The sequence below is a fragment of the Procambarus clarkii genome, chromosome 61, assembly GCF_040958095.1.
Source record: "Procambarus clarkii isolate CNS0578487 chromosome 61, FALCON_Pclarkii_2.0, whole genome shotgun sequence".
NCBI classification, from domain to species: domain Eukaryota; kingdom Metazoa; phylum Arthropoda; class Malacostraca; order Decapoda; family Cambaridae; genus Procambarus; species Procambarus clarkii.
Window position 1 is genome coordinate 12,984,146 of NC_091210.1, and position 26,947 is coordinate 13,011,092.

Consider the following 26,947-nt stretch of genomic DNA (forward strand, 5'->3'; position numbering starts at 1 on the left):
CTAAATATCAGGCGTCTTTCTACCCAATAGAAATTGGCGGCAAGTCGGTGCTTAGTTGTAATTGGACCATGGAAAAGCCCGCGAAATATAAGCACTGTGGGGGCGGAGTCTGGATTCTCCTGGAAGTCTCATTCCAGTCCCAGCTCTCCCAGGGGGCGGACGTGGCTACCTCTCCAGGCCCAACCACTTGGGCTGGACGGTAGAGCGACGGTCTCGCTTCATGCAGGTCAGCGTTCAATTCCCGACCGTCCAAGTGGTTGGGAACCATTCCTTTCCCTCCGTCCCATCCCAAATCCTTATCCTGACCCCTTCCCAGTGCTATATAGTCGTAATGGCTTGGCGCTTTCCCCCTGATAGTTCCCTTCCAGGCTACCGAGATTACAGGAGTCATCCAAAGCAACTCAAGTTGAAGTAAGTTATAAAAGATAAAAGATAAAAAGATAAAAGATAAAGATAAAAGAATGAGATCAACAGGATAGAGTAGCTTAGACTATTTCTACCCTCGTCTTAAGCAGAGTTGGTTTAGACGACATACATGGAGTCCCTCACATGGAGCTGCTAGTTATTGGCGCGCCAGAACAAGCAGTTCCGACACATCAATGACCTGGAGATGGATGTCATAGATCCAAGCTCCTTGTGTGACATCAATTGGGCACGATTCTAGTCAGGGTACTAACCTGCAGGGGTGCTGTCCACGGTACCACCGCTGGGAGAGGTGGCGCTGGGAGAGGTGGCGCTGGGAGAGGGGGACGCTGGGAGAGGTGGCGCTGGGAGAGGTGGCGCTGGGAGAGGGGGACGCTGGGAGAGGGGGACGCTGGGAGAGGTGGCGCTGGGAGAGGTGGCGCTGGGAGAGGGGGACGCTGGGAGAGGTGGCGCTGGGAGAGGTGGCGCTGGGAGAGGTGGCGCTGGGAGAGGTGGCGCTGGGAGAGGGGGACGCTGGGAGAGGTGGCGCTGGGAGAGGTGGCGCTGGGAGAGGGGGACGCTGGGAGAGGTGGCGCTGGGAGAGGTGGCGCTGGGAGAGGGGGACGCTGGGAGAGGGGGGCGCTGGGAGAGGTGGCGCTGGGAGAGGTGGCGCTGGGAGAGGTGGCGCTGGGAGAGGGGGACGCTGGGAGAGGGGGACGCTGGGAGAGGTGGCGCTGGGAGAGGGGGACGCTGGGAGAGGTGGCGCTGGGAGAGGGGGACGCTGGGAGAGGGGGACGCTGGGAGAGGGGGGGGGCTGGGAGAGGTGGCGCTAGGAGAGGATCATTAGCAGGGCCACTTCCGCCCTGTTATCTGGCCGCCCAATCCAGGGTCACTCACCCCCCCCCCCCAACACACAGTGTCAGCCAGGCGGTCAGTCAGACACCTGGACCCAAGCCAGGAGGAGTATACCTCCCGGAAGCCACTCCGGGTACACCAAGATCGTTCAAGCCGCGGGGCATGCAAACCCGCTCTACTATCACGACATCCCTGGCACAAGAAGCACAAGAGGAGCCAAGGAATAAGAAGAGAGAAAGAGGAGACGAAGAAACAAGAGAACTGGAAGTCAGGATGATCGGTGTACAGAGAGGAACCATTGGCGAGGCAGCAGCAGCAGCGTGCAGGAGAGGACAGGGCGAGGCAGCAGCAGCAGCAGCAGCGTGGAGGAGAGGGCAGGGCGAGGCAGCAGCAGCAGCGTGGAGGAGAGGGCAGGGCGAGGCAGCAGCAGCAGCGTGGAGGAGAGGGCAGGGCGAGGCAGCAGCAGCAGCAGCAGCGTGGAGGAGAGGGCAGGGCGAGGCAGCAGCAGCAGCGTGGAGGAGAGGGCAGGGCGAGGCAGCAGCAGCAGCGTGGAGGAGAGGGCAGGGCGAGGCAGCAGCAGCAGCGTGGAGGAGAGGGCAGGGCGAGGCAGCAGCAGCAGCGTGGAGGAGAGGGCAGGGCGAGGCAGCAGCAGCAGCAGCAGCGTGGAGGAGAGGGCAGGGCGAGGCAGCAGCAGCAGCGTGGAGGAGAGGGCAGGGCGAGGCAGCAGCAGCAGCAGCGTGGAGGAGAGGGCAGGGCGAGGCAGCAGCAGCAGCGTGGAGGAGAGGGCAGGGCGAGGCAGCAGCAGCAGCAGCAGCGTGGAGGAGAGGGCAGGGCGAGGCAGCAGCAGCAGCGTGGAGGAGAGGGCAGGGCGAGGCAGCAGCAGCAGCGTGGAGGAGAGGGCAGGGCGAGGCAGCAGCAGCAGCGTGGAGGAGAGGGCAGGGCGAGGCAGCAGCAGCGTGGAGGAGAGGGCAGGGCGAGGCAGCAGCAGCAGCAGCAGCGTGGAGGAGAGGGCAGGGCGAGGCAGCAGCAGCAGCGTGGAGGAGAGGGCAGGGCGAGGCAGCAGCAGTATACTCCACCAAAATCCTCGGCCCCCCCCCCCCCCTAGACGTCTGCGGGGTTGGTCTGCATCATTCATCAGGCGGTCTGCGGGGACCCGCCCACCAACACACACGCACGCACACGCACTCCCCCCACACACACACGCACGCAAACACACCTTGTCACGCACAGGACGCGTTCAGAGGCATGCCACTAGGCATGCCAGACGTAAGAGGCATGAGTTACGAGGAAAAGGTGCGTGAACTGCACCTCACGTCGCTGGAAGACAGAAGAGTAAGGGGAGACATGATCACCACATACAAAATTCTCAGGGGAATTAACAGGGTTCCTATCTTGAGGTTATCTTGAGATGATTTCGGGGCTTTTAGTGTCCCCGCGGCCCGGTCCTCGACCAGGCCTCCACCCCCAGGAAGCAGCCCGTGACAGCTGACTAACACCCAGGTACCTATTTTACCGCTAGGTAACAGGGGGATAGGGTGAAAGAAACTCTGCCCATTGTTTCTCGCCGGCGCCTGGGATCGAACCCAGGACCACAGGATCACAAGTCCCGCGTGCTGTCCGCTCGGCCGACCGGCTCCCTTTCCCGACCGGGTAGAGAAGGATGGATTCTTACACAGTTTCAAGTGTAGATATGATAAAGCCCAGAAGGCTCAGGAACCTGTACACCTGTTAACCGTTGAGAGGCGGGACCAGAGAGCCGGAGCTCAACCCCCGCAAGCACAACTAGGTGAGTATATATTAGTCACTAAAATTTCCGCCAGTAAACATTCATCTTTTCGAATTCCCAATTAATCGCTGTGAATACTTTTGGTGGCAAGAGTTTGGTGTTTGGTGGGTGGCGGGGCGGTGGGCGGCCAGGCGGTGGGTGGCGGGGCGGTGGGCGGCCAGGCGGTGGGTGGCGGGCGGCGGCCGGTTTGGCGGCGGTACGGGGTGGACGATATGCATCATTCAACAGTCACGACGACCTTCGTAACCCCGGCCACCGCCCGCCCTCGTCCACCGCCCGCCCTCGGCCACCGCCCGCCCTCGTCCACACCCTGCCCTCGGCCACCGCCCGCCCTCGGCCACCGCCCGCCCTCGGCCACCGCCCGCCCTCGGCCACCGCCCGCCCTCGGCCACCGCCCGCCCTCGGCCACCGCCCGCCCTCGTCCACCGCCCGCCCTCGTCCACCGCCCGCCCTCGTCCACCGCCCGCCCTCGTCCACCGCCCGCCCTCGGCCACCGCCCGCCCTCGTCCACACCCCGCCCTCGGCCACCGCCCGCCCTCGGCCACCGCCCGCCCTCGGCCACCGCCCGCCCTCGGCCACCGCCCGCCCTCTGTACCAACACCAGCAGCAGACACTACACCTGCAGCAGACACTACACCAGCAGCAGACTCTACACCTGCAGCAGACACTACACCAGCAGCAGACTCTACACCTGCAGCAGACACTACACCTGCAGCAGACACTACACCAGCAGCAGACTCTACACCTGCAGCAGACACTACACCAGCAGCAGACACTACACCTGCAGCAGACACTACACCTGCAGCAGACACTACACCAGCAGCAGACACTACACCAGCAGCAGACACTACACCTGCAGCAGACACTACACCAGCAGCAGACACTACACCAGCAGCAGACACTACACCAGCAGCAGACACTACACCAGCAGCAGACACTACACCAGCAGCAGACACTACACCAGCAGCAGACACTACACCAGCAGCAGACTCTACACCAGCAGCAGACACTACACCAGCAGCAGACTCTACACCAGCAGCAGACACTACACCAGCAGCAGACACTATACCAGCAGCAGACTCTACACCAGCAGCAGACACTACACCAGCAGCAGACTCTACACCAGCAGCAGACACTACACCAGCAGCAGACACTACACCAGCAGCAGACACTACACCAGCAACAGACACTACACCAGCAGCAGACACTACACCAGCAGCAGACACTACACCAGCAGCAGACTCTACACCAGCAGCAGACACTACACCTGCAGCAGACACTACACCTGCAGCAGACACTACACCAGCAGCAGACACTACACCAGCAGCAGACACTACACCAGCAGCAGACACTACACCAGCAGCAGACACTACACCTGCAGCAGACTCTACACCAGCAGCAGACACTACACCTGCAGCAGACACTACACCAGCAGCAGACACTACACCAGCAGCAGACACTACACCAGCAGCAGACACTACACCTGCAGCAGACACTACACCTGCAGCAGACACTACACCTGCAGCAGACACTACACCTGCAGCAGACTCTACACCAGCAGCAGACACTACACCAGCAGCAGACACTACACCAGCAGCAGACTCTACACCAGCAGCAGACACTACACCTGCAGCAGACACTACACCTGCAGCAGACACTACACCTGCAGCAGACACTACACCAGCAGCAGACACTACACCAGCAGCAGACACTACACCAGCAGCAGACACTACACCTGCAGCAGACACTACACCTGCAGCAGACACTACACCAGCAGCAGACACTACACCTGCAGCAGACTTTACACCAGCAGCAGACACTACACCTGCAGCAGACACTACACCTGCAGCAGACACTACACCTGCAGCAGACACTACACCAGCAGCAGACACTACACCTGCAGCAGACTCTACACCAGCAGCAGACACTACACCTGCAGCAGACACTACACCAGCAGCAGACACTACACCTGCAGCAGACACTACACCTGCAGCAGACACTACACCTGCAGCAGACACTACACCAGCAGCAGACACTACACCTGCAGCAGACACTACACCTGCAGCAGACACTACACCAGCAGCAGACACTACACCTGCAGCAGACTTTACACCAGCAGCAGACACTACACCTGCAGCAGACACTACACCTGCAGCAGACACTACACCTGCAGCAGACACTACACCAGCAGCAGACACTACACCTGCAGCAGACTCTACACCAGCAGCAGACACTACACCTGCAGCAGACACTACACCAGCAGCAGACACTACACCTGCAGCAGACACTACACCTGCAGCAGACACTACACCAGCAACAGACTCTACACCCAGTACCAACAACATGTCCAGCCAATATTCCAACGACTGTTCCCTTTAACCAAAGCACACAGTATGTTCTAATGTACCGATTGTGCGCTCTTTAACCGGAGAATTAGCCTAACAACCGTCGCATCTTTGACCGGATAATCCATTACAAGTATTTAAGTAATCTGTTAAACAATAAACATATGTATACAATGTAGTATGTGTACCATTTGGGGAAGATAGTCAACTTGCCTAAGTGCTTTCGTCAGCTCTCGGTCTGTCACGGAGTAAAAAACAACCTTGTTAATCAGAAATACACGACCCCAAGCCGCCCAGTACCTGGTTGATGGGGTTCTGGGAGTTCTTCTACTCCCCAAGCCCGGCCTGGTTGATGGGGTTCTGGGAGTTCTTCTACTCCCCAAGCCCGACCCGAGGCCAGGTTTGACTTGTGAGTCAACCCAGGCCTGGATTGTGAAGGTCATTGGTCTCCATGAAACTAGTGACCTGACTCCTGATCACTCTCTCAAATACTTTTATTATGTGGGACGTTAGTGCAACTGGTCTATAATTCTTTGCCCCTCTACACAAGGGTGGTAGCAAAGCATTGGCAATGTCTGCTACTTTAAGCGCATCTGGTATCTCCCCCGTGTCCAAGCTCTTCCTCCACACTATACTGAGTGCCTGTGCTACCGGCACTTTGCATTTCTTTATAAATATTGAATTCCATGAGTCTGGACCTGGGGCCGAGTGCATGGGCATGTTGTCAATTTCTCTTTGAAAATCTGCCACGCTCGTGTTGATATCAGTTATATTTACAGGGGTTTGAGTATCATTCATAAAGAAATTGTCCGGATCTTCCACTTTCATGCTGAGTATCGGAGTGCTAAACATGTCCTCATACTGTTTTTTTTAGGATTTCACTAATTTCTTTGTCATCCTCAGTGTATGAACCTTCACTAATACGAATAGGTCCAATACTGGCAGTGGTTTTTGCTTTTGATTTAGCATATGTGAAGAACTATTTCGGATTTTTTTTATCTCTTGTACTGCTTTCTGTTCTAGTTGCACTTCCTCAATCTGATATGAATGTTTCAGTCACAGTTCGATTTCTTCAATCTCCCTGTTTAACTTATTCCTTCTTTGTAAGGGGTATGGTGTATTAATTATAATAATTATATAATTGTGGGAACCGACCTGTGAGATTTATATTTATTTAATTTATATGAATTTATATTTACGTTAATTTATATACTTCGATAGCAATTTGTATAATGATAAGTGGACTGTATTTCTGCAATAATCTCTTAATCTCACAAATCGATCCTCTACACATTAGGGGGGGTTATTAAATTAATATATATGCAGCCAATCAAACTACAGAAATAGACTACATACTATTAAACATTGAAGAGGTTCCTTATCTTATAGTACAGCAGGTTAGTCCACCAGGTATAACTAGGGTGTAGACACCAAATTATCCTCTTTGAGGTAGCTTCCATATCACCCAGTAACTGGTGCACAAATCCTTCCTCGTCTTGACCTGTCAAAAGTGCGCTAGCTGTGAAGCCAGAATCCTATATATGACAAGTATATCAGAGAAAACAGTACATGGAACATGAAGACCTGGCTTAATTACCTTTAGTTTGAGGCTTCCATGTGATCTAACCGGGTCACCCTATATCCTGACATTAATGGCCACTAATGATAAATAATGGGTTTCGGAAAGAACACTTAACTTGATTTGTTGACAGCGTGTTGACAGATGGTACACTTTGGTATCCATAACACTACGTCCAAGTAAAATTAACAGGAGCCGAATTTGCTCCCGTGTGAGCCTCTGGTCTCGTATAACAACAATGGCTGCCCTCCTTCCCCACTGACGCCTGGCCTACTTTGTCCAGATTTCAGAAAGTGATAGAAGGGTCACATTTACTCTACTTTAATATTGATAATTAAGTTAATTTATATAAGATGTTTTTATGATGGTAAAGTCCAAAGACTAATGTATTTAAGAATAATTCCCACCATAATAGGTGGTGAATTATAATAGTATGTGGTGATGATATCCCGTTTTCTTTAGACGGTAATTCCACTACAAGTTACGTTTTCTATGGGTAACTTGTTGGTAATACAGCAGCACTTATTATCTGTCTGTATATTATTAAATGGTGTCGGATTTTCCGACATAATTCCCCAGGGGCTGCTCACGGGTCGAAGTCCTAATTAGAACAGACGAACACCGATACTCCTCCATCGAATTATTAGATTAATTTGATGTTAGTAGTTAGTAATCACACATTTGTGTGTCTGTTCGTACAGGACGGATGTCCCGTACTAGAGTTGCAAGGGTTAGAAGTCTAATGCGATTTCATTTCCCTGTCAACTCTTGAAAGGCTAATATTCAAGCCTTATTACATATTATTTAACCCAGAAGACTGAATGTGATCAAGTACTACAGTCAAGTATGATTCAGGGACTGCAGTGAGATCAGTGACATTAGATATAACTTGAAGTTTCTTCAGGTAACTGGTCACTGATATATAAACACTGAGGCCCATGGAATACATCTTGATTAAATAATAAATGTATCAAATCAGTCATCAGATTTATTAGGGTTTAATTTAGTTAATTGATTCAGAAGATTGAATAGCTCATCATTAAAGTAAAGTATGGTTCTGAGACTGCAGTGGGTTCAGTGACATTGGTCGCAGTGACTTGTAGCTGTTTTAGGCTACTGTTCACTGATTTGCCACTGAGGCCTCATGAACTCATCTTCAGCTTTAAATGATGATACTAACATCAACCTCTGTTGGTATAGTCAGCTGTAATCTCCTTAGTATAATGCTACTGGAGAAATATAATCAGCTGACAAATTTAGGTTTCTACTGGTATTGTTTATCTGCAGGCATAGGTCTCCTCAGGCTTGATACTGGGCCTGAGAGTAATTTACCTCCTGCAGAGTTTAACATGGTTATACCCTGATATTTAGTAGGGCTACCGATGAATCGATGACAATAGTCTGTCCCTACAAGGAGACCGAAGTCGGTGAGGTGATCAGACTTAATATTATCTGCCAATTTTATTCCTCTATTTCTCAGGAATTTGGCTGTTGCTCTCAGACCTTGAACTTGTAGGTCTACTGGTATTTTGTCCACCACAATGGCTTGTACTCGACAGACGTACCTGCCTAAACGTACTGATGGTTGTACCACCTGGTAGACTTGAGGTCCTGCATCTGTTACAAACCCTGAGATGTTGAATGACATCTGGGCTACAGGCCTTAATTGTAATTCTTCTGCCAACTTTTTAGTGATATATGTTCTCTGGGATCCTTGGTCAAACAACCCACGGGTATGGACCTTGGCCCTCTTATTCAGGATGGTAATTTGGGCAGTAGGCAAAGTCGTATTACCTTTAGACTTTGCCGATTGGACACTCTTTGTTTGTTGCACCTTGCAGTACTGTACTGTGGTGGGAATGCTATCTTCCACCTTGGGTCTTGGAGACGTTGTTTTGGTGTCTCTGCACAATGCTGCATGGTGCTGACCTTTGTTACACCTATTACAGGTGTGTAATTGGGTATCACAGTCCTTGATGTTATGTTTCCTGAGGCACCTCGTGCAATGTTGCAAATCTTTGAGTCGCTCAACACGGGCGTCACTATCAGGAAAATTAGAGCAGTGGTACATTGAATGTTTCTCATTGCAGAACAAACATGTTCCATAGCTTCCAGTACCCTTTGGTGTCACGTTCTTGGGTGACACAGTAACTATAGGCTTGGAGGGTCCCACTGCATATACGCCCACACTGCCACTGTTCCACTTTGGTGTTGAATTATATTGTCTAGATTGATTTGGAGTACCTTTGGTACTCTGTGGTTTACTATTATTGGTTTCTGAGGGTTTACTTGGTGGTTTTAATTTGTCATGTGTTCGTAATTGATGAACTACTGACTTTAAACCTTCAGATATTTCATTCATAGATAAGATGCTTTTATTGTAATGAGCACTCATTTGCCTCAATATGTCCCTAGGTATTTTCTCCTGGACAATTATTTTCAAGACCCACTCAGCCCCGTTTGTATCTGCTGTCAGGCTGAGGGCATTGATCAATGATTCTATCTCCAGCTTGAAGACTTGGAGTGAATCAGCTGAAGCCTCCGGTGGGGGTAAATGCAACAGCTCATGAACTAAATGTGATGTTCTTACTTCTGGATCAGCATAATTATCCTTGAGGAGTTTTACTGCCAGATCATAGCCATCATTAGTTAATCTCAGATGGGATACTACTGTTTTAGCCTCACCTGATAATTGACCTTGCAAATAAGAGAATTTACTACTCTTTGGTAAAGATTGTTTTGAGTCTACAAGGTCAACGAATTTGTTCCAAAATTCGTCCCAATCTTCCTCATCTTTTCCTGAGAAAGTGGGTAAATTAATTGGAGGGAGTCGAGCTTCTGCTTGACTCGTATTAGATGCAACTGTTGTTGTTGTTGCTGTTGCCTTGTTCTGGGCAATTAATTTGACATAAGGCTGTAACGTGGCCTGAGTGTGATCTTCATAATTCGCAAGATCAACCATAATGTCGTCTATTTCTGTTTCTGATAAATTGGTGTTGGCAAGTTCAGCCACATATGTTGCTATTTGACATTTGATTTGCTCAAATTTACCTGCAGCTGCTTGATAATAGCTTTCCAGGTCAGCATAATCAACTTGAGATTGTTGTGACAAATCTTCACATTTCTTGATCTGTCTTGTTAAGTGGCCTTTAAGACCTGCAAGGGTTCTTTTCATTCTCCCTGCATTATCCATACTGGCTAGTTGGTGAAGCCTTGTGGGGCTTGTACTTGGGCTGCTCATAATACTGAACAAGCTCTAATGGTAGCCTAGGGTAAATTCTGAACTCACTAGGCAATAATCCTACCTCTACTAGAGGTTAGCACTTAAAATTAATACACATTATATATATACAATCATACACACTAATGATTTGAGTGATAAACCAGTGTCACTGGAAGTACCTTTAGGTTAGCTCTTCTATATCACCCTAGGATGGTAGAGACACTAATTAATCACTCAAAGGTGTAATGATCATAAGTAAATTATTATATATACAACTCAATTCGAGTTGATAAAAATTACACCCAAAATAGGGTCTGGACCATTCATTAATGGTGTTAGGTTGTTCAATATAGTACAACTGACTATGGTAATAATGGGACAAGGATGAACGATAATAGTTCAACTAGTCAATGGTTAATATCCTACCCTGTTGTGGGTTGGCAATTAGTAAATATTATACTGTGATCACTAGTGCAATATATATTAAATGATTCTCTATTTTGGAGAAATAATATACACAATTATTGATAATAGCCTCTTAATTGCCTCTATGAAACTTCTTATATTATCTAGAAGTATTAAATGTTATTAGTGACCTCGCGAAATAAACTCCACAAAATTCGTGGATAATCTCTCGCGAAATGTAACACCACGAAATCCGTGAACAATCTCGCGAAGACACAGTCACTAATTTGGCTGGTTTCTATATTAGCGCTGTCATTTCACGAAATAACACGCCACCAAATATCTGTGGGTGTGCATGAAACCGCTGATGAGGCAGATCTGAACTGAGCGGGGCTCGTGAACTCGCACGAGGCAACGCCGCCGTCATGACTGCTGGCTTTGTTTAAATCACACTGCACTAGATATTTAATGAATCCACTGGTTTGGTTAACTGGTTCATCCGGTACTAAGATGACCAAATGTGGGTTCAAAGGATCAAATAATCCGTCATCCGGTTCGAAGATGACCAAATAATGTGGGAACCGACCTGTGAGATTTATATTTATTTAATTTATATGAATTTATATTTACGTTAATTTATATACTTCGATAGCAATTTGTATAATGATAAGTGGACTGTATTTCTGCAATAATCTCTTAATCTCACAAATCGATCCTCTACACATTAGGGGGGGTTATTAAATTAATATATATGCAGCCAATCAAACTACAGAAATAGACTACATACTATTAAACATTGAAGAGGTTCCTTATCTTATAGTACAGCAGGTTAGTCCACCAGGTATAACTAGGGTGTAGACACCAAATTATCCTCTTTGAGGTAGCTTCCATATCACCCAGTAACTGGTGCACAAATCCTTCCTCGTCTTGACCTGTCAAAAGTGCGCTAGCTGTGAAGCCAGAATCCTATATATGACAAGTATATCAGAGAAAACAGTACATGGAACATGAAGACCTGGCTTAATTACCTTTAGTTTGAGGCTTCCATGTGATCTAACCGGGTCACCCTATATCCTGACATTAATGGCCACTAATGATAAATAATGGGTTTCGGAAAGAACACTTAACTTGATTTGTTGACAGCGTGTTGACAGATGGTACACTTTGGTATCCATAACACTACGTCCAAGTAAAATTAACAGGAGCCGAATTTGCTCCCGTGTGAGCCTCTGGTCTCGTATAACAACAATGGCTGCCCTCCTTCCCCACTGACGCCTGGCCTACTTTGTCCAGATTTCAGAAAGTGATAGAAGGGTCACATTTACTCTACTTTAATATTGATAATTAAGTTAATTTATATAAGATGTTTTTATGATGGTAAAGTCCAAAGACTAATGTATTTAAGAATAATTCCCACCATAATAGGTGGTGAATTATAATAGTATGTGGTGATGATATCCCGTTTTCTTTAGACGGTAATTCCACTACAAGTTACGTTTTCTATGGGTAACTTGTTGGTAATACAGCAGCACTTATTATCTGTCTGTATATTATTAAATGGTGTCGGATTTTCCGACAATAATTAAGCTGGTGTAAGCTGCCAGCTGTTAATAATGTTAAGCTGGTGTCAGCTTAACATTTCCGTTATGTTGACCAGACCACACACTAGAAGGTGAAGGGACGACGACGTTTCGGTCCGTCCTGGACCATTCTCAAGTCCATTGAGACTTTAGAATTACTATACTTTAGCCACGTTATTGTGACTCATCGCCTGCATACCCGTTATTTTCTTCCTTATTTTGTAGTATCGTCTGTGTTATCTTTCTACGTTGGACCGCTTTCTGGCTTCATTCAAAGGACATATTTTCAGACTCAAAGGGACATGTTTCAGACTTTAAATGCTTCGAAAGTCAGTTGTTCTATTCCTTGTGTAGGATTTTTATTACTTAAAATAATTTCCTATTGAATGTTTTGTAAGTTCCCTGTTTATTTTTTCCCCAGTCTGTCCTTTTATTATTCAAATTGAACTCCCTTGTTCAGTGTTTTAGGTCTATTGTGAGTACTGATGGTAGTTTGCACCTCAATGAGCTTGTGATCTGAGTATGTGGTATCTGAGATCATAATGTCTCAGCTCCTAATTGGCTCTGTTATCTGCTGGTGGAGTGAAAATTTATCATAGAATCTAAGTAGTTCTCTAATCTGTGGTTGGTTAGGGCCGGATAGATTTCCTGGTATAATATTATTGTTTGCTATTTTCCACCTGAGACTAGGCAAGTTGAAGTCAAGAGGTCAGGCTTGACTTGTGAGAGTTTGGTCCACCAGGCTGTTGCTTGGAGCGGCCCGCAGGCCCACCATGGGGGCGGGCCTCCTGGGTAATGACAGCAGCGGCAGCAAAATTATCACAATAGTGAAGGAGATAATTGGCTTCATGAAAAGGTTTTTCAGCTATGGCGGCGACGGTACTTTTGTGTGTGGGGTGGGGGGGGGGCGGGTGAAGAGGGCGGGGCGGGTGAACGGGGCGGGTGAAGAGGGCGGGGCGGGTGAACGGGGCGGGGCGGGTGAGCGGGGCGGGGCGTGAACTCATTAGCCCTGGGGGGTGTCGGGGCAGACACAGCGAGGGTGGACCAGCCAACTATTGATTACCTGCACTACGCTCACCTGTACACCTGTACACTACAGGTGTACACCTGTACACTACAGCGTGTACACCTGTACACTACAGCGTGTACACCTGTACACTACAGCATGTACACCTGTACACTACAGGTGTACACCTGTACACTACAGCGTGTACACCTGTACACTACAGCATGTACACCTGTACACTACAGCGTGTACACCTGTACACTACAGCATGTACACCTGTACACTACAGGTGTACACCTGTACACTACAGCATGTACACCTGTACACTACAGCGTGTACACCTGTACACTACAGCATGTACACCTGTACACTACAGCGTGTACACCTGTACACTACAGCATGTACACCTGTACACTACAGCCTGTACACCTGTACACTACAGCGTGTACACCTGTACACTACAGCCTGTACACCTGTACACTACAGCGTGTACACCTGTACACTACAGGTGTACACCTGTACACTACAGCGTGTACACCTGTACACTACAGCGTGTACACCTGTACACTACAGCGTGTACACCTGTACACTACAGGTGTACACCTGTACACTACAGCATGTACACCTGTACACTACAGCGTGTACACCTGTACACTACAGCCTGTACACCTGTACACTACAGCGTGTACACCTGTACACTACAGGTGTACACCTGTACACTACAGCGTGTACACCTGTACACTACAGCGTGTACACCTGTACACTACAGCGTGTACACCTGTACACTACAGGTGTACACCTGTACACTACAGCATGTACACCTGTACACTACAGCGTGTACACCTGTACACTACAGCCTGTACACCTGTACACTACAGCGTGTACACCTGTACACTACAGGTGTACACCTGTACACTACAGCGTGTACACCTGTACACTACAGCGTGTACACCTGTACACTACAGCGTGTACACCTGTACACTACAGCATGTACACCTGTACACTACAGCATGTACACCTGTACACTACAGTGTGTACACCTGTAGTATCTGCGATAGTAATATCCACAGTTATTTATAAGTTATTCGTGAGGTTGAAGAGTACTTTCATGCCTAGCGGGCCTCGCTAGTTGTTAGCGGGCCCCGCTAGTTGTTAGCGCGCCCCGCTAGTTGTTAGCGCGCCCCGCTAGTTGTTAGCGCGCCCCGCTAATTGTTAGCGGGCCTCACTAATTGTTAGCGGGCCTCGCTAATTGCTAACGGGCCCCGCTACATGTTAGCGCGCCCCGCTACCTGTTAGCGGACCCCGCTAGAACTCTATTTTGGTTTGTATTTAGTAAACAGTTCTAATGAGTTCTTAAAGCGTTACGAAGCTGTTTAAAACATCAACATTGTGTAGAACCAGCTCACCGCGTCGCCACCACGTCAATAGGCCCGCCACGAGTGAGATAAGATGTAGATGTTTCGTAAGTGGCGAGGAAGGGGGGTGATGAACCTTGGGCCAGCTGCCTGATCTTGCCACAACACCACCGTGACGCCGGCCTTGGCCAAGACGGGGGTGACGGGCCTGTGTTTGCTGTAGCAGAATACCTGTGTGGGGGGCCGAGCACCCCTGGGGTCCGGCTGCCCCAGATTCAGCAACCCTGGGGTACAAGTGCTTCAGATTCAACACCCCTGGGGTACAAATGCCCCAGATTCAACACCCCTGGGGTACAAATGCCCCAGATTCAACACCCCTGGGGTCCGGCTGCCCCAGATTCAACACCTCTGGGGTCCGGCTGCCCCAGATTCAACACCCCTGGGGTCCGGCTGCCCCAGATTCAACACCCCTGGGGTCTGGCTGCCCCAGACGCACTGAACAAAACACAAGCTGCCTACTGGTGCTGGCACACAGCTCTCAGGCAACAACAAGCCGCCAAGAACAGCAGGCAGCAGCAGCAGCAGCAGCAGCAGCAGCAGCAGCGCGGCAGATTCGGTTCTTGGCGCGAAATTCTGTCTGCTGAACAATATTTTTTGCGTCCGAAGCGTCAAGGACACAAGGCGCGGCGCGCCTGGTGGCTCTGGCCGCCGCCCACCACCACCCACTAACACCACCCACACCCCGCCCACAACCACCACAACCACCACCCACACCCACCCCGCCCACTACCACCACCCACACCGGCCCTCACGCCCGCGCTACCTCTTATAGAAAGCATCAAATCTCTACAACAAAGTACCCAGTTCATGTTATTAATTCCAGGTTATGTTAACGATATCATCTATGTCATTGTTCCTTTAAAGCAAAGAAACCTTTTATATCGTAAAGTCTTAAACCACAACTAAACACGCGGTGAGAGAGTTAATCAACAGTTTGTTGCTATATTTCAAATGATATTACATTTAGAGAATTAATTAATGTAAATTCTTTAGTGTATGACCCTGATATATGTCGTGTTGATTGTCATCACATTGAAGGGAACGGATCGGTACCTTCCGGCTTATAGTCTAAATATATGTTTATTGTTTGGTAATGTTGGAGCTTTGGCCAGGTGTGTAAGGAGCTCTGGACAGGTGTGTAAGAGCAGCGAAGGCACACCTGGCTTCTGTAACTCTCTCCCCAGGACCTTTGGACAGGTGTGTAAGAGCCTGGCTTCTGTAACTCTCCCCAGGACCTTTGAACAGGTGTGTAAGAGCAGCGAAAGCACACCTGCCTTCTATAACTCTCCCCAGGAGCTTTGGACAGGTGTGTAAGAGCCTGACTTCTGTAACACTCTCCCCAGGACCTTTGGACAGGTGTGTAAGATCAGCGAAGGCACACCTGCCTTCTATAACTCTCTCCCCAGGACCTCTGGACAGGTGTGTAAGAGCCTGGCTTCTGTAACACTCTCCCCAGGACCTTTGGACAGGTGTGTAAGATCAGCGAAGGCACACCTGCCTTCTATAACTCTCTCCCCAGGACCTCTGGACAGGTGTGTAAGAGCCTGGCTTCTGTAACACTCTCCCCAGGACCTTTGAACAGGTGTGTAAAAGCCTGGCTTCTGTAACTCTCCCCCAGGACCTTTGGACAGGTGTGTTTACTCATTGTTCATTCATTATTTTATCATTTAAGTAGTAGTGTACATCCTAGAGTATTCATTGTAGTAATCTACGTATATTCATGTGAATAGTTATTTACAATTGTTGGATTAATTAATACTGTCAAGAGGCTTACTGGGAGTATTTTTAACTCATCACCACACACAACACCGCTCCTGTGCCAGGTAACAACCCGTTCTCGCACTTTCTTTAAGTCAATATTGACTTATTAAATAAGTGCATTAGTGACATACTAATTTATTGTGAATTTTTTAGTTTACCTTGAAAAGCTTCATAGAAAACACCGACCTTACCTAACCTTCTTAGTATGTTAAGATAAGCATCTTATTGCTTCGTAATTACAATTATTACTTAACCAATTATAGGTATAGGTTAAGTAATAATTGTAATTACGAAGCAATAAGATGCTTATCTTAACATACTAAGAAGGTTAGGTAAGGTCGGTGTTTTCTATGAAGATCTTCAAGGTAAACTAAAATATTCACAATAAATTAGTATGTCACATATGCACTTATTTAGTAAGTCAATATTGACTATAAGAAAGTGCGAGAACGGGTTGCAGGTAAGTCCACTACGGGCTCACCATAGCCCGTGCTACTTGCCCCGGTCCTGTGCCAGGTAAGTTACGGGCTCACCATAGCCCGTGCTACTTGCCCCGCTCCTGTGCCAGGTAAGTTACGGGCTCACCATAGCCCGTGCTACTTGGAACTTGTTCCGAGTAGCTGAATCTATAACAACATTTTTAACTCATATATAAAGGATTCGGTCGAGTGTGTTGATAGCCTAGAACCCAATAGAGAATACTGAACTGCCTTGGGCCCCTGAAGTTGATAAAGTTGTCTCAGGGTACTGTCTCATTGTTCATGGAATTATCTCATGGGTGATAGAACTGACTCTTAGCATCTTGAGGTTATCTTGAGATGATTTCGGGGCTTTAGTGTCCCCGCGGCCCGGTCCTCGACCAGGCCTCCACCTCCAGGAAGCAGCCCGTGACAGCTGACTAACACCCAGGTACCTATTTTACTGCTAGGTAACAGGGGCATAGGGTGAAAGAAACTCTGCCCATTGTTTCTCGCCGGCGCCTGGGATCGAACCCAGGACCACAGGATCACAAGTCCAGCGTGCTGTCCGCTCGGCCGACCGGCTCCATACTCCATACAGAGCATACTCACTGTTGATGAAATAATCTCAGCATACCATTGCGATTAGTCAAAAATATATTTCTAGGGAATGATGGAACTATCTGACCTTTCCAATGACAAAAAGTTTCACTTTCCAATTACATTTATCCGAGTTATTAGTTCACAATATTTTTAACCTTTTAAAGTGTTAACAAGAAAAATGTATGAAAACCAAGATCTTCTCATAAAAATGTTAGGTTACCTCAGCTTACAAATGCAGTACAAATAAATGGGTAAAGTTACAGAAAAGGGAGGCAGAGGAACCGCACATTATTGCAATCATGGAAACAAAACTGACAAGTATTATAAAAGATGCATTCTTTCCAGAAGGATATCATGTAATAGGGAAAGATAGGTGAACAGAAGTGGAGGTGGGGTAATCCTGCTGCTATAACTAAGTTGGAGCTTTGAGGAAGTAAAATTATCAAAGAAAACTGATCAGCAAGAATGCCTATTAGGAAGAGCAACAGCAGGTGGCACCAAGATAGTTATCTTGAGGTTATCTTGAGTTGATTTCGGTCCTCGATCAGGCCTCCACCCCCAGGAAGCAACCCATGACAGCTGACTCCCAGGTACAGCAACAGGACAGCGACTCCCAGGTACAGCAACAGGACAGCAACTCCCAGGTACCTATTTACTGCTAGGTAACAGGGGCAAAGGGTGAAAGAAACTGCCCATTGTTTCTCGCCAGCGCACAGGATCACGTGCCCAGCGTGCTGTCCGCTCAGCCGGCCCCCTGGCCGGGAGTGATGAGTAGAAGTGATGATTTATAACTCCCCACAAAACAATATAAGAGCCAGGAGGGAATAAAATAAATGCCACCAGAACTGCCAAAAAGTCGTATAAAAAGCCCTCGCTACCCTTGATTCTAATACTTTGCCATTTTTATCGCAGGGAAATAGTTTTCGAAACAAAGAATGTCCACGAAGCCACAGAGGTGTTGGTCCTTCGAACCCAACCCAAGGTAGCATGGCAAACAAAACTGACTCACAAACACTTCTTGAAACAAATTATCACAGAACCAACAAAAGGAAGAGGACCTAACAAAATTAGATAGACATGGTGTATACCCAACACCCAAATGCGAAAGTATATAAATGCGAATGTACATGTGATCAACAAGTTGAATATGCTGAAAGTAGGAGTCGTGGAAGCCACCTCCATCCACAACTTTAAGGCAAGATCCGACAATGAATTCGAGTATCAGTAAAGTTAACTAAAAAATAAATAACATTAGTAGAAAGTGGGGGTTATGAAGAGCTAGAGATTCACTTTCTCATCAGCACTGTTAGGTAAGCAGTTCCCATGAACCACAATCCTCCTAGTGCCCCACAACCGTTCCTTCCCAGCTCTTCAGGTCAGTTAAACAACACTTTCTCATATTAAATGTTAGCCAAATGTAAAGCCAAGAGATTATATGAAATAATTATGGATAAGTTACATTATCTCGGCTTATGTTATGGTTAGGACCCATTCAAGTTAGGATATGACGGACTTGGGTTATATGGCTGCGTGCGTGAAGTTAAACTCTCTCACCTAGAACAAGTTATGATGGGCAAAGGCCTGAAGTTAAGGTGTGTTACGTCACTGTAACTTAGGCTACATGCCACAGTAGCTGTCAAGTTAGGCTCCCCCGCCACAGACAGGTACTGGACGTAGCTGTACACTTCGAAGTGTAGAAGTGTAGGTAGGTAGGTAGGTAGAGACCCTAGGAGTGTAGGGAGGTAGGTAGAGACCCTAGGAGGAGTGTAGGGAGGTAGGTAGAGACCCTAGGAGGAGTGTAGGGAGGTAGGTAGAGACCCTAGGAGGAGTGTAGGGAGGTAGGTAGAGACCCTAGGAGGAGTGTAGGGAGGTAGGTAGAGACCCTAGGAGGAGTGTAGGGAGGTAGGTAGAGACCCTAGGAGGAGTGTAGGGAGGTAGGTAGATACCCCAGGAGGAGTGTAGGGAGGTAGGTAGAGACCCCAGGAGGAGTGTAGGAAGGTAGAGACCCCAGGAGGAGTGTAGGAAGGTAGAGACCCCAGGAGTGTAGGAAGGTAGGTAGAGACTCTTCCTCCCCTGCAGGCGAGCTCACTTTTCAACAAGTTATTTTTTCGAGGCGGTAGACGCAGGGAACCATAGTGTGGGGGCGGACCCTCTCTCTCTCCCTCTCTCCATTACTCAAGCGACGCACTATCCCACACCCTTCCCTCATGGGTTTTAATCCATCCCCTCTCCCTCTCCCTCTCGTCCACTCACATTTTCCTACCTATCTTCCACCCTTCCAAAACAATGATTCCCCTTCGCGCGCCCTAGCTCCTTCCCTCGGGCCGCCTGTGATCCAGTGCTTCGTTCTCCCTCAATTTCTAATTCCACTTTCTCGTAAACCTTATCGGATGCCCTCTCTCTCCCCTCTCTCTCTCTCTCCGCGGCGTCTGGCCCTCACGGCATTACTCTCACTCCCCACTCACACCAATTACGACCTTCTCTCTCTAGTTCTGCAGCATGGTTGTTGGGTGGTACTGTTGTTAGGGGTTTGTTAGGGTGGAGGACAAGCTAGCGTTCGGTGGTAGGTTGTGCTCCTGCCGCCACGACACTACCGGACACCACATACGCCCACTCCTCGGCCCCCACACTGATGGAAGTCCACTTACCAGCATCCCACTCCACTCTCCCCACCACCACCAGACCCTTTACGACGCGGGGAGAGGCAGGTGGCGGCCAGCTGGTGCCACGGACCACCACCACTACCACCATCTCCTACAACCACCACTACCACCGTCTCTCAGTAACCAGGAGCAGGTGTCGACTACTCCCTCACACTCCGCCAACCATCCTTGCTCAAGTTGTGATACAACTTAACTATTCTCACGGTCGAAGCCCATGTCGTATCTGGCCTTAAAGATGTGGCTGGAGGTGGCTTCTACAACGTCTCCCAATACATTCTTGACCACCAGCCCAGCGGAACCAGTTTCTCAGGATCGTGTATGTCGTGATCATATCTCCTCTATTCCGTCTTTCTTTCCAGCTTCCACCTGCGGGCCGCTCCAAGCAACAGTCTGGTGGACCAAACTCTCACAAGTCAAGCCTGGCCTCGGGCCGGGCTTGGGCAGTAGAACAACTCCCAGAACCCCATCAACCAGGTATATGTGGGCCTGCGGGCCGCTCCAAGCAACAGCCTGGTGGACCAAACTCTCACAAGTCAAGCCTGGCCTCGGGCCGGGCTTGGGCAGTAGAAGAACTCCCAGAACCCCATCAACCAGGTATATGTGGGCCTGCGGGCCGCTCCAAGCAACAGCCTGGTGGACCAAACTCTCACAAGTCAAGCCTGGCCTCGGGCCGGGCTTGGGCAGTAGAACAACTCCCAGAACCCCATCAACCAGGTATATGTGGGCCTGCGGGCCGCTCCAAGCAACAGCCTGGTGGACCAAACTCTCACAAGCCTGGCCTCGGGCCGGGCTTGGGCAGTAGAAGAACTCCCAGAACCCCATCAACCAGGTATATGTGGGCCTGCGGGCCGCTCCAAGCAACAGCCTGGTGGACCAAACTCTCACAAGTCAAGCCTGGCCTCGGGCCGGGCTTGGGCAGTAGAAGAACTCCCAGAACCCCATCAACCAGGTATATGTGGGCCTGCGGGCCGCTCCAAGCAACAGCCTGGTGGACCAAACTCTCACAAGTCAAGCCTGGCCTCGGGCCGGGCTTGGGCAGTAGAACAACTCCCAGAACCCCATCAACCAGGTATATGTGGGCCTGCGGGCCGCTCCAAGCAACAGCCTGGTGGACCAAACTCTCACAAGTCAAGCCTGGCCTCGGGCCGGGCTTGGGCAGTAGAACAACTCCCAGAACCCCATCAACCAGGTATATGTGGGCCTGCGGGCCGCTCCAAGCAACAGTCTGGTGGACCAAACTCTCACAAGTCAAGCCTGGCCTCGGGCCGGGCTTGGGCAGTAGAACAACTCCCAGAACCCCATCAACCAGGTATATGTGGGCCTGCGGGCCGCTCCAAGCAACAGTCTGGTGGACCAAACTCTCACAAGTCAAGCCTGGCCTCGGGCCGGGCTTGGGCAGTAGAAGAACTCCCAGAACCCCATCAACCAGGTATATGTGGGCCTGCGGGCCGCTCCAAGCAACAGCCTGGTGGACCAAACTATCACAAGTCAAGCCTGGCCTCGGGCCGGGCTTGGGCAGTAGAAGAACTCCCAGAACCCCATCAACCAGGTATATGTGAGCCTGCGGGCCGCTCCAAGCAACAGCCTGGTGGACCAAACTCTCACAAGTCAAGCCTGGCCTCGGGCCGGGCTTGGGCAGTAGAAGAACTCCCAGAACCCCATCAAGCAGGTATATGTGAGCCTGCGGGCCGCTCCAAGCAACAGCCTGGTGGACCAAACTCTCACAAGCCTGGCCTCGGGCCGGGCTTGGGCAGTAGAAGAACTCCCAGAACCCCATCAACCAGGTATATGTGGGCCTGCGGGCCGCTCCAAGCAACAGCCTGGTGGACCAAACTCTCACAAGCCTGGCCTCGGGCCGGGCTTGGGCAGTAGAAGAACTCCCAGAACCCCATCAACCAGGTATATGTGGGCCTGCGGGCCGCTCCAAGCAACAGCCTGGTGGACCAAACTCTCACAAGTCAAGCCTGGCCTCGGGCCGGGCTTGGGCAGTAGAAGAACTCCCAGAACCCCATCAACCAGGTATATGTGGGCCTGCGGGCCGCTCCAAGCAACAGCCTGGTGGACCAAACTCTCACAAGTCAAGCCTGGCCTCGGGCCGGGTTTGGGGAGTAGAAGACCTCCCAGAACCCCATCAACCAGGTATATGTGGGCCTGCGGGCCGCTCCAAGCAACAGCCTGGTGGACCAAACTCTCACAAGTCAAGTCACTTAAGCCTCATACAATTATATACACAAATACCTTCTTCACATACGGGCCAACAAAGTCTACACAGAAGGACTCTGTTGACCCAAGATTAAGCTATAAATAGTTGTGGCAATAATGTTGATGTCTGCGATAAGAGGTGTATATTACCTTGTATGAGGCGAGGCCGCACCTTATACAACTGTGGTTATCTTGAGGTTATCTTGAGATGATTTCGGGGCTTTAGTGTCCCCGCGGCCCGGTCCTCGACCAGGCCTCCACCCCCAGGAAGCAGCCCGTGACAGCTGACTAACACCCAGGTACCTATTTTACTGTTAGGTGACAGGGGCATAGGGTGAAAGAAACTCTGCCCATTGTTTCTCGCCGGCGCCTGGGATCGACCCCGGGACCACAGGATCACAAGTCCAGTGTGCTGTCCGCTCGGCCGACCGGCTCCAGGTTATCTTGAGATGATTTCGGGGCTTAGTGTCCCCGCGGCCCGGTCCTCGACCAGGGCTCCTTTCTGTTACACCCTCCCCCCCCCCAGGAAGCAGCCCGTAGCAGCTGTCTAACTCCCAGATACCTATTTACTGCTAGGTGAACAGGTACATCAGAGTGAAAGACTTTACTCATTTGTTTCCACCTTCACCGGGGATCGAACCCGGAACCTCAGGACTACGAATCCCATGCGCTGTCCACTCAGCCGTCAGGCCTCTCAAGGATTTACTTATACAATGGTTCCGAAACAGGATTATTGATCCACGGAGCAAATTTCCGGGTAATATAAGAGACGGGCGATCATAGTGTTGTTTCAAGCGTAGGCTAGACACCACCCGGTACCGTTGCCATACTATCCCGGTACTGTTGCCATACTATCCCGGTACTGTTGCCATACTATCCCGGTACTGTTGCCATACTATCCCGGTACTGTTGCCATACTATCCCGGTACTGTTGCCATACTATCCCGGTACTGTTGCCATACTATCCCGGTACTGTTGCCATACTATCCCGGTACTGTTGCCATACTATCCCGGTACTGTTGCCATACTATCCCGGTACTGTTGCCATACTATCCCAGTACTGTTGCCATACTATCCCGGTACTGTTGCCATACTATCCCGGTACTGTTGCCATACTATCCCAGTACTGTTGTCATACTATCCCGGTACTGTTGTTATACTATCCCGGTACCGTTGCCATACTATCCCGGTACTGTTGTCATACTATCCCGGTACTGTTACCATACTATCCCGGTACCGTTGCCATACTATCCCGGTACTGTTGCCATACTATCCCGGTACTGTTGCCATACTATCCCGGTACTGTTGTCATACTATCCCGGTACTGTTGCCATACTATCCCGGTACTGTTGTCATACTATCCCGGTACTGTTGCCATACTATCCCGGTACCGTTGCCATACTATCCCGGTACTGTTGTCATACTATCCCGGTACTGTTGTCATACTATCCCGGTACTGTTACCATACTATCCCGGTACCGTTGCCATACTATCCCGGTACTGTTGCCATACTATCCCGGTACTGTTGCCATACTATCCCGGTACTGTTGCCATACTATCCCGGTACCGTTGCCATACTATCCCGGTACTGTTGCCATACTATCCCGGTACCGTTGCCATACTATCCCGGTACTGTTGCCATACTATCCCGGTACCGTTGCCATACTATCCCGGTACTGTTGCCATACTATCCCGGTACTGTTGCCATACTATCCCGGTACTGTTGCCATACTATCCCGGTACTGTTGCCATACTATCCCGGTACTGTTGTCATACTATCCCGGTACTGTTACCATACTATCCCGGTACCGTTGCCATACTATCCCGGTACTGTTGCCATACTATCCCGGTACCGTTGCCATACTATCCCGGTACTGTTACCATACTATCCCGGTACCGTTGCCATACTATCCCGGTACCGTTGCCATACTATCCCGGTACTGTTACCATACTATCCCGGTACCGTTGCCATACTATCCCGGTACCGTTGCCATACTATCCCGGTACCGTTGCCATACTATCCCGGTACCGTTGCCATACTATCCCGGTACTGTTGCCAGTGAGTGGATTTGGTAAAGGCGACATCTAGGCTAGGCGTGGGGGGGGTAGGGGGGATTGCATAAGTGGGTCGCCAGGCTCTATTGGGACGGGGAGTGGATAGGGGGGTCAGTGCCCCCTGAGGAGAGGACGAGGGGGGGGGGGCTGGAGATGGATAGGCGAGACAGGGAGGTTAGGAGGCGGGACCAAAGAGCCGAAGCTCAGACTTGGTAAGTACGTTACCTGGCGGGGTTCGACACTCCTCCCCTTCCCGTGACCTGTCGGAGGGGGGTGTCGCCCCCCACGCCTGTCTTCCCGTGACCCCGGCGTGGGGTCGGACCCCGCGGCCGACCCCTCCACACGTCATTTACGTAAAAAAGTTGGTTGGCAGGCCGGGCTATCATCGATCTGGTGATTACGCCAGCGGCCGCCTGATCCGTCACCCGCGGACCCTTACAGCTGGTCCCTACAGCTGGTCTCCACAGCTGGTCTCCACAGCTGGTCCCCACAGCTGTGGTGCCGCAAGTAGTGACCAGAGAGACCTCATAGACCCCATACCCACCCCGTGGGTGCCTGCTTTCATACCTCTCACTGTGTTTCCCACTTCTATACTTCCCTTCACCTATGCCTCTCCTCCCTCTTTACTCCAAAAAAGTATATAGAGTTACACAGGCACATAAGGGCCTCAGGAACTGGACCCCAAACTCATATATTTAAGCATGTAACATTCTTGATAATCCAGTTACACAGTTTAACATATTCCAAGAGTCTTCTACACTACACTTGCCTCAAAAACTGGTCCAAAACAGTCTCAAAACAGAGCATTTCCCATCTGCGGTGAGACAGTTAGTGTTAAAACTCACTATGAATATATCAAAATGCTATTTAGTATGTGTGTGATCTTCAAAAGCACTGGATCAAATCACAGGTATTTGGAAATGTTTTACAATTTTTCAAATGGTCTTTTTAGGGCAGTGAAGTGTGTGGTGACAGTGAGGGGGCTAGAAGACCGTATGGTCCCAGCGGTACCCCGCGGCGCCCCACGCCCACACCGCAGGCAAAAGTGAAGGTCGATACCCACAGACGTCTCTGGAGATGATGTACCTCAATATTAGTGACTTCAGACATTGTATGTACTAGTTCTTTCTAGAAATACATTATCTTTGAACATTGTTTACATTGACTTTTAGCATTCATGCAGGTTGTAAACTTTCATGATACTGCTATGATGAGTTTAATATTAAAATTGTTCTTATTGGACAGCGTTAGAGATCTGTTAGACTGATATATTGAACAATTGACCACAGAAGGTGATTGAAGAACTGTCTGATACCTGGTTGATACCTGGTTGATGGGGTTCTGGGGGTTCTTCTACTCCCCCAAGCATGACCTGGGGTTTTAAGCTTACACCACCGCACCACACACCACCACACACCGCACCACACACCATACCACACACCACACCACCACACACCGCACACCGCACCACACACCACCACACCACCATACCCCAGACCACCACACCACCACCGCCAGGAAGGGCAGCAGCACCGTCCCCTTGGTGGTCGCTTTGTCCCGCCCCGCCCGCTGCGCTCAGGCTTTTATTTATTACCTCTGGCCAGGTCCACACCCCTGCCGCTGCCGCCGTCACCCCTGCTGCCGCTGCTGCCGTCAGCGTCACCCCTGCTGCCGCCGCCGTCACCCCTGCTGCCCCTACCGTCACCCCTGCCGCCGCCGTCACCCCTGCTGCCCCTACCGTCACCCCTGCCGCCGCCGTCACCGTCACCCCTGCTGCCCCTACCGTCACCCCTGCTGCCCCTACCGTCACCCCTGCCGCCGCCAGCACCGTCACCCCTGCTGCCCCTACCGTCACCCCTGCTGCCCCTACCGTCACCCCTGCCGCCGCCAGCACCGTCACCCCTGCTGCCCCTACCGTCACCCCTGCCGCCGCCAGCACCGTCACCCCTGCCGCCTCCGCTGCCACCGTCACCCCTGCCGCCGCCGTCACCGTCACCCCTGCCGCCAGCACCGTCACCCCTGCCGCCGCCGCTGCCACCGTCACCCCTGCTGCCCCTACCGTCACTCCTGCCGCTGCCGTTATCCTGCCGACCCCCCGCGACAGCCCCGCCATCACGAGACAGCCTCCTGCACTTCCTACCAGCGGTTCATGACCTCTGAGGCTGTGCACCACTACCAGGTACGAGCCACAGCGGGAGGATCACTACACTACCAGGTACGAGCCACAGCGGGATGACATGACATATGTCAGACCAATCCTGGAATGGGCATCGAACCCGGAACCTCAGGACTACGAATCCGAGGCGCTGTCCACTCAACCGTCAGGCGCCCAAGATTGAAGGTTGAGACACTTGGCCCAAGAACCCCAGCTCGACACTTGAAGGCATCATTAGGTAAGTACATACGCGCATGCGCCACCAAGGCGCCACCACCATCAACTTTCCCTCCCCCCCCCCTTACCCCCCCCCCAGCACTCAGCATTCAAGTCTTCTGGTCCCACCACCAGCGTCAACCTGTCCTTTCTAACCACCACAACTACCATCACCACTACCACCACTATTACCACTATCACCAGAACAGGGGCCAGATTCACGAAGCAGTTACGCCAG

The 26,947-nt window shown here is 50.3% G+C and overlaps 2 protein-coding genes across 7 annotated transcripts in view; one reads left to right on the forward strand and one right to left on the reverse strand.

Moving 5' to 3' along the window:
- LOC123774404 (mucin-2) overlaps positions 1 to 26,947 on the reverse strand; it is a 163,116-nt gene that overhangs the window by 61,569 nt on the left and 74,600 nt on the right. The gene's annotated exons all lie outside the window — the stretch shown is intronic.
- LOC123774241 (serine/arginine repetitive matrix protein 2-like) lies at positions 332 to 26,491 on the forward strand. Its single transcript, XM_069307987.1, has 6 exons — positions 332 to 411; positions 1,568 to 2,308; positions 3,272 to 3,634; positions 25,087 to 25,165; positions 25,291 to 25,377; positions 25,943 to 26,491. Exons 1-6 carry the CDS (start codon positions 332 to 334, stop codon positions 26,489 to 26,491), a joined length of 1,899 nt encoding a protein of 632 aa, XP_069164088.1.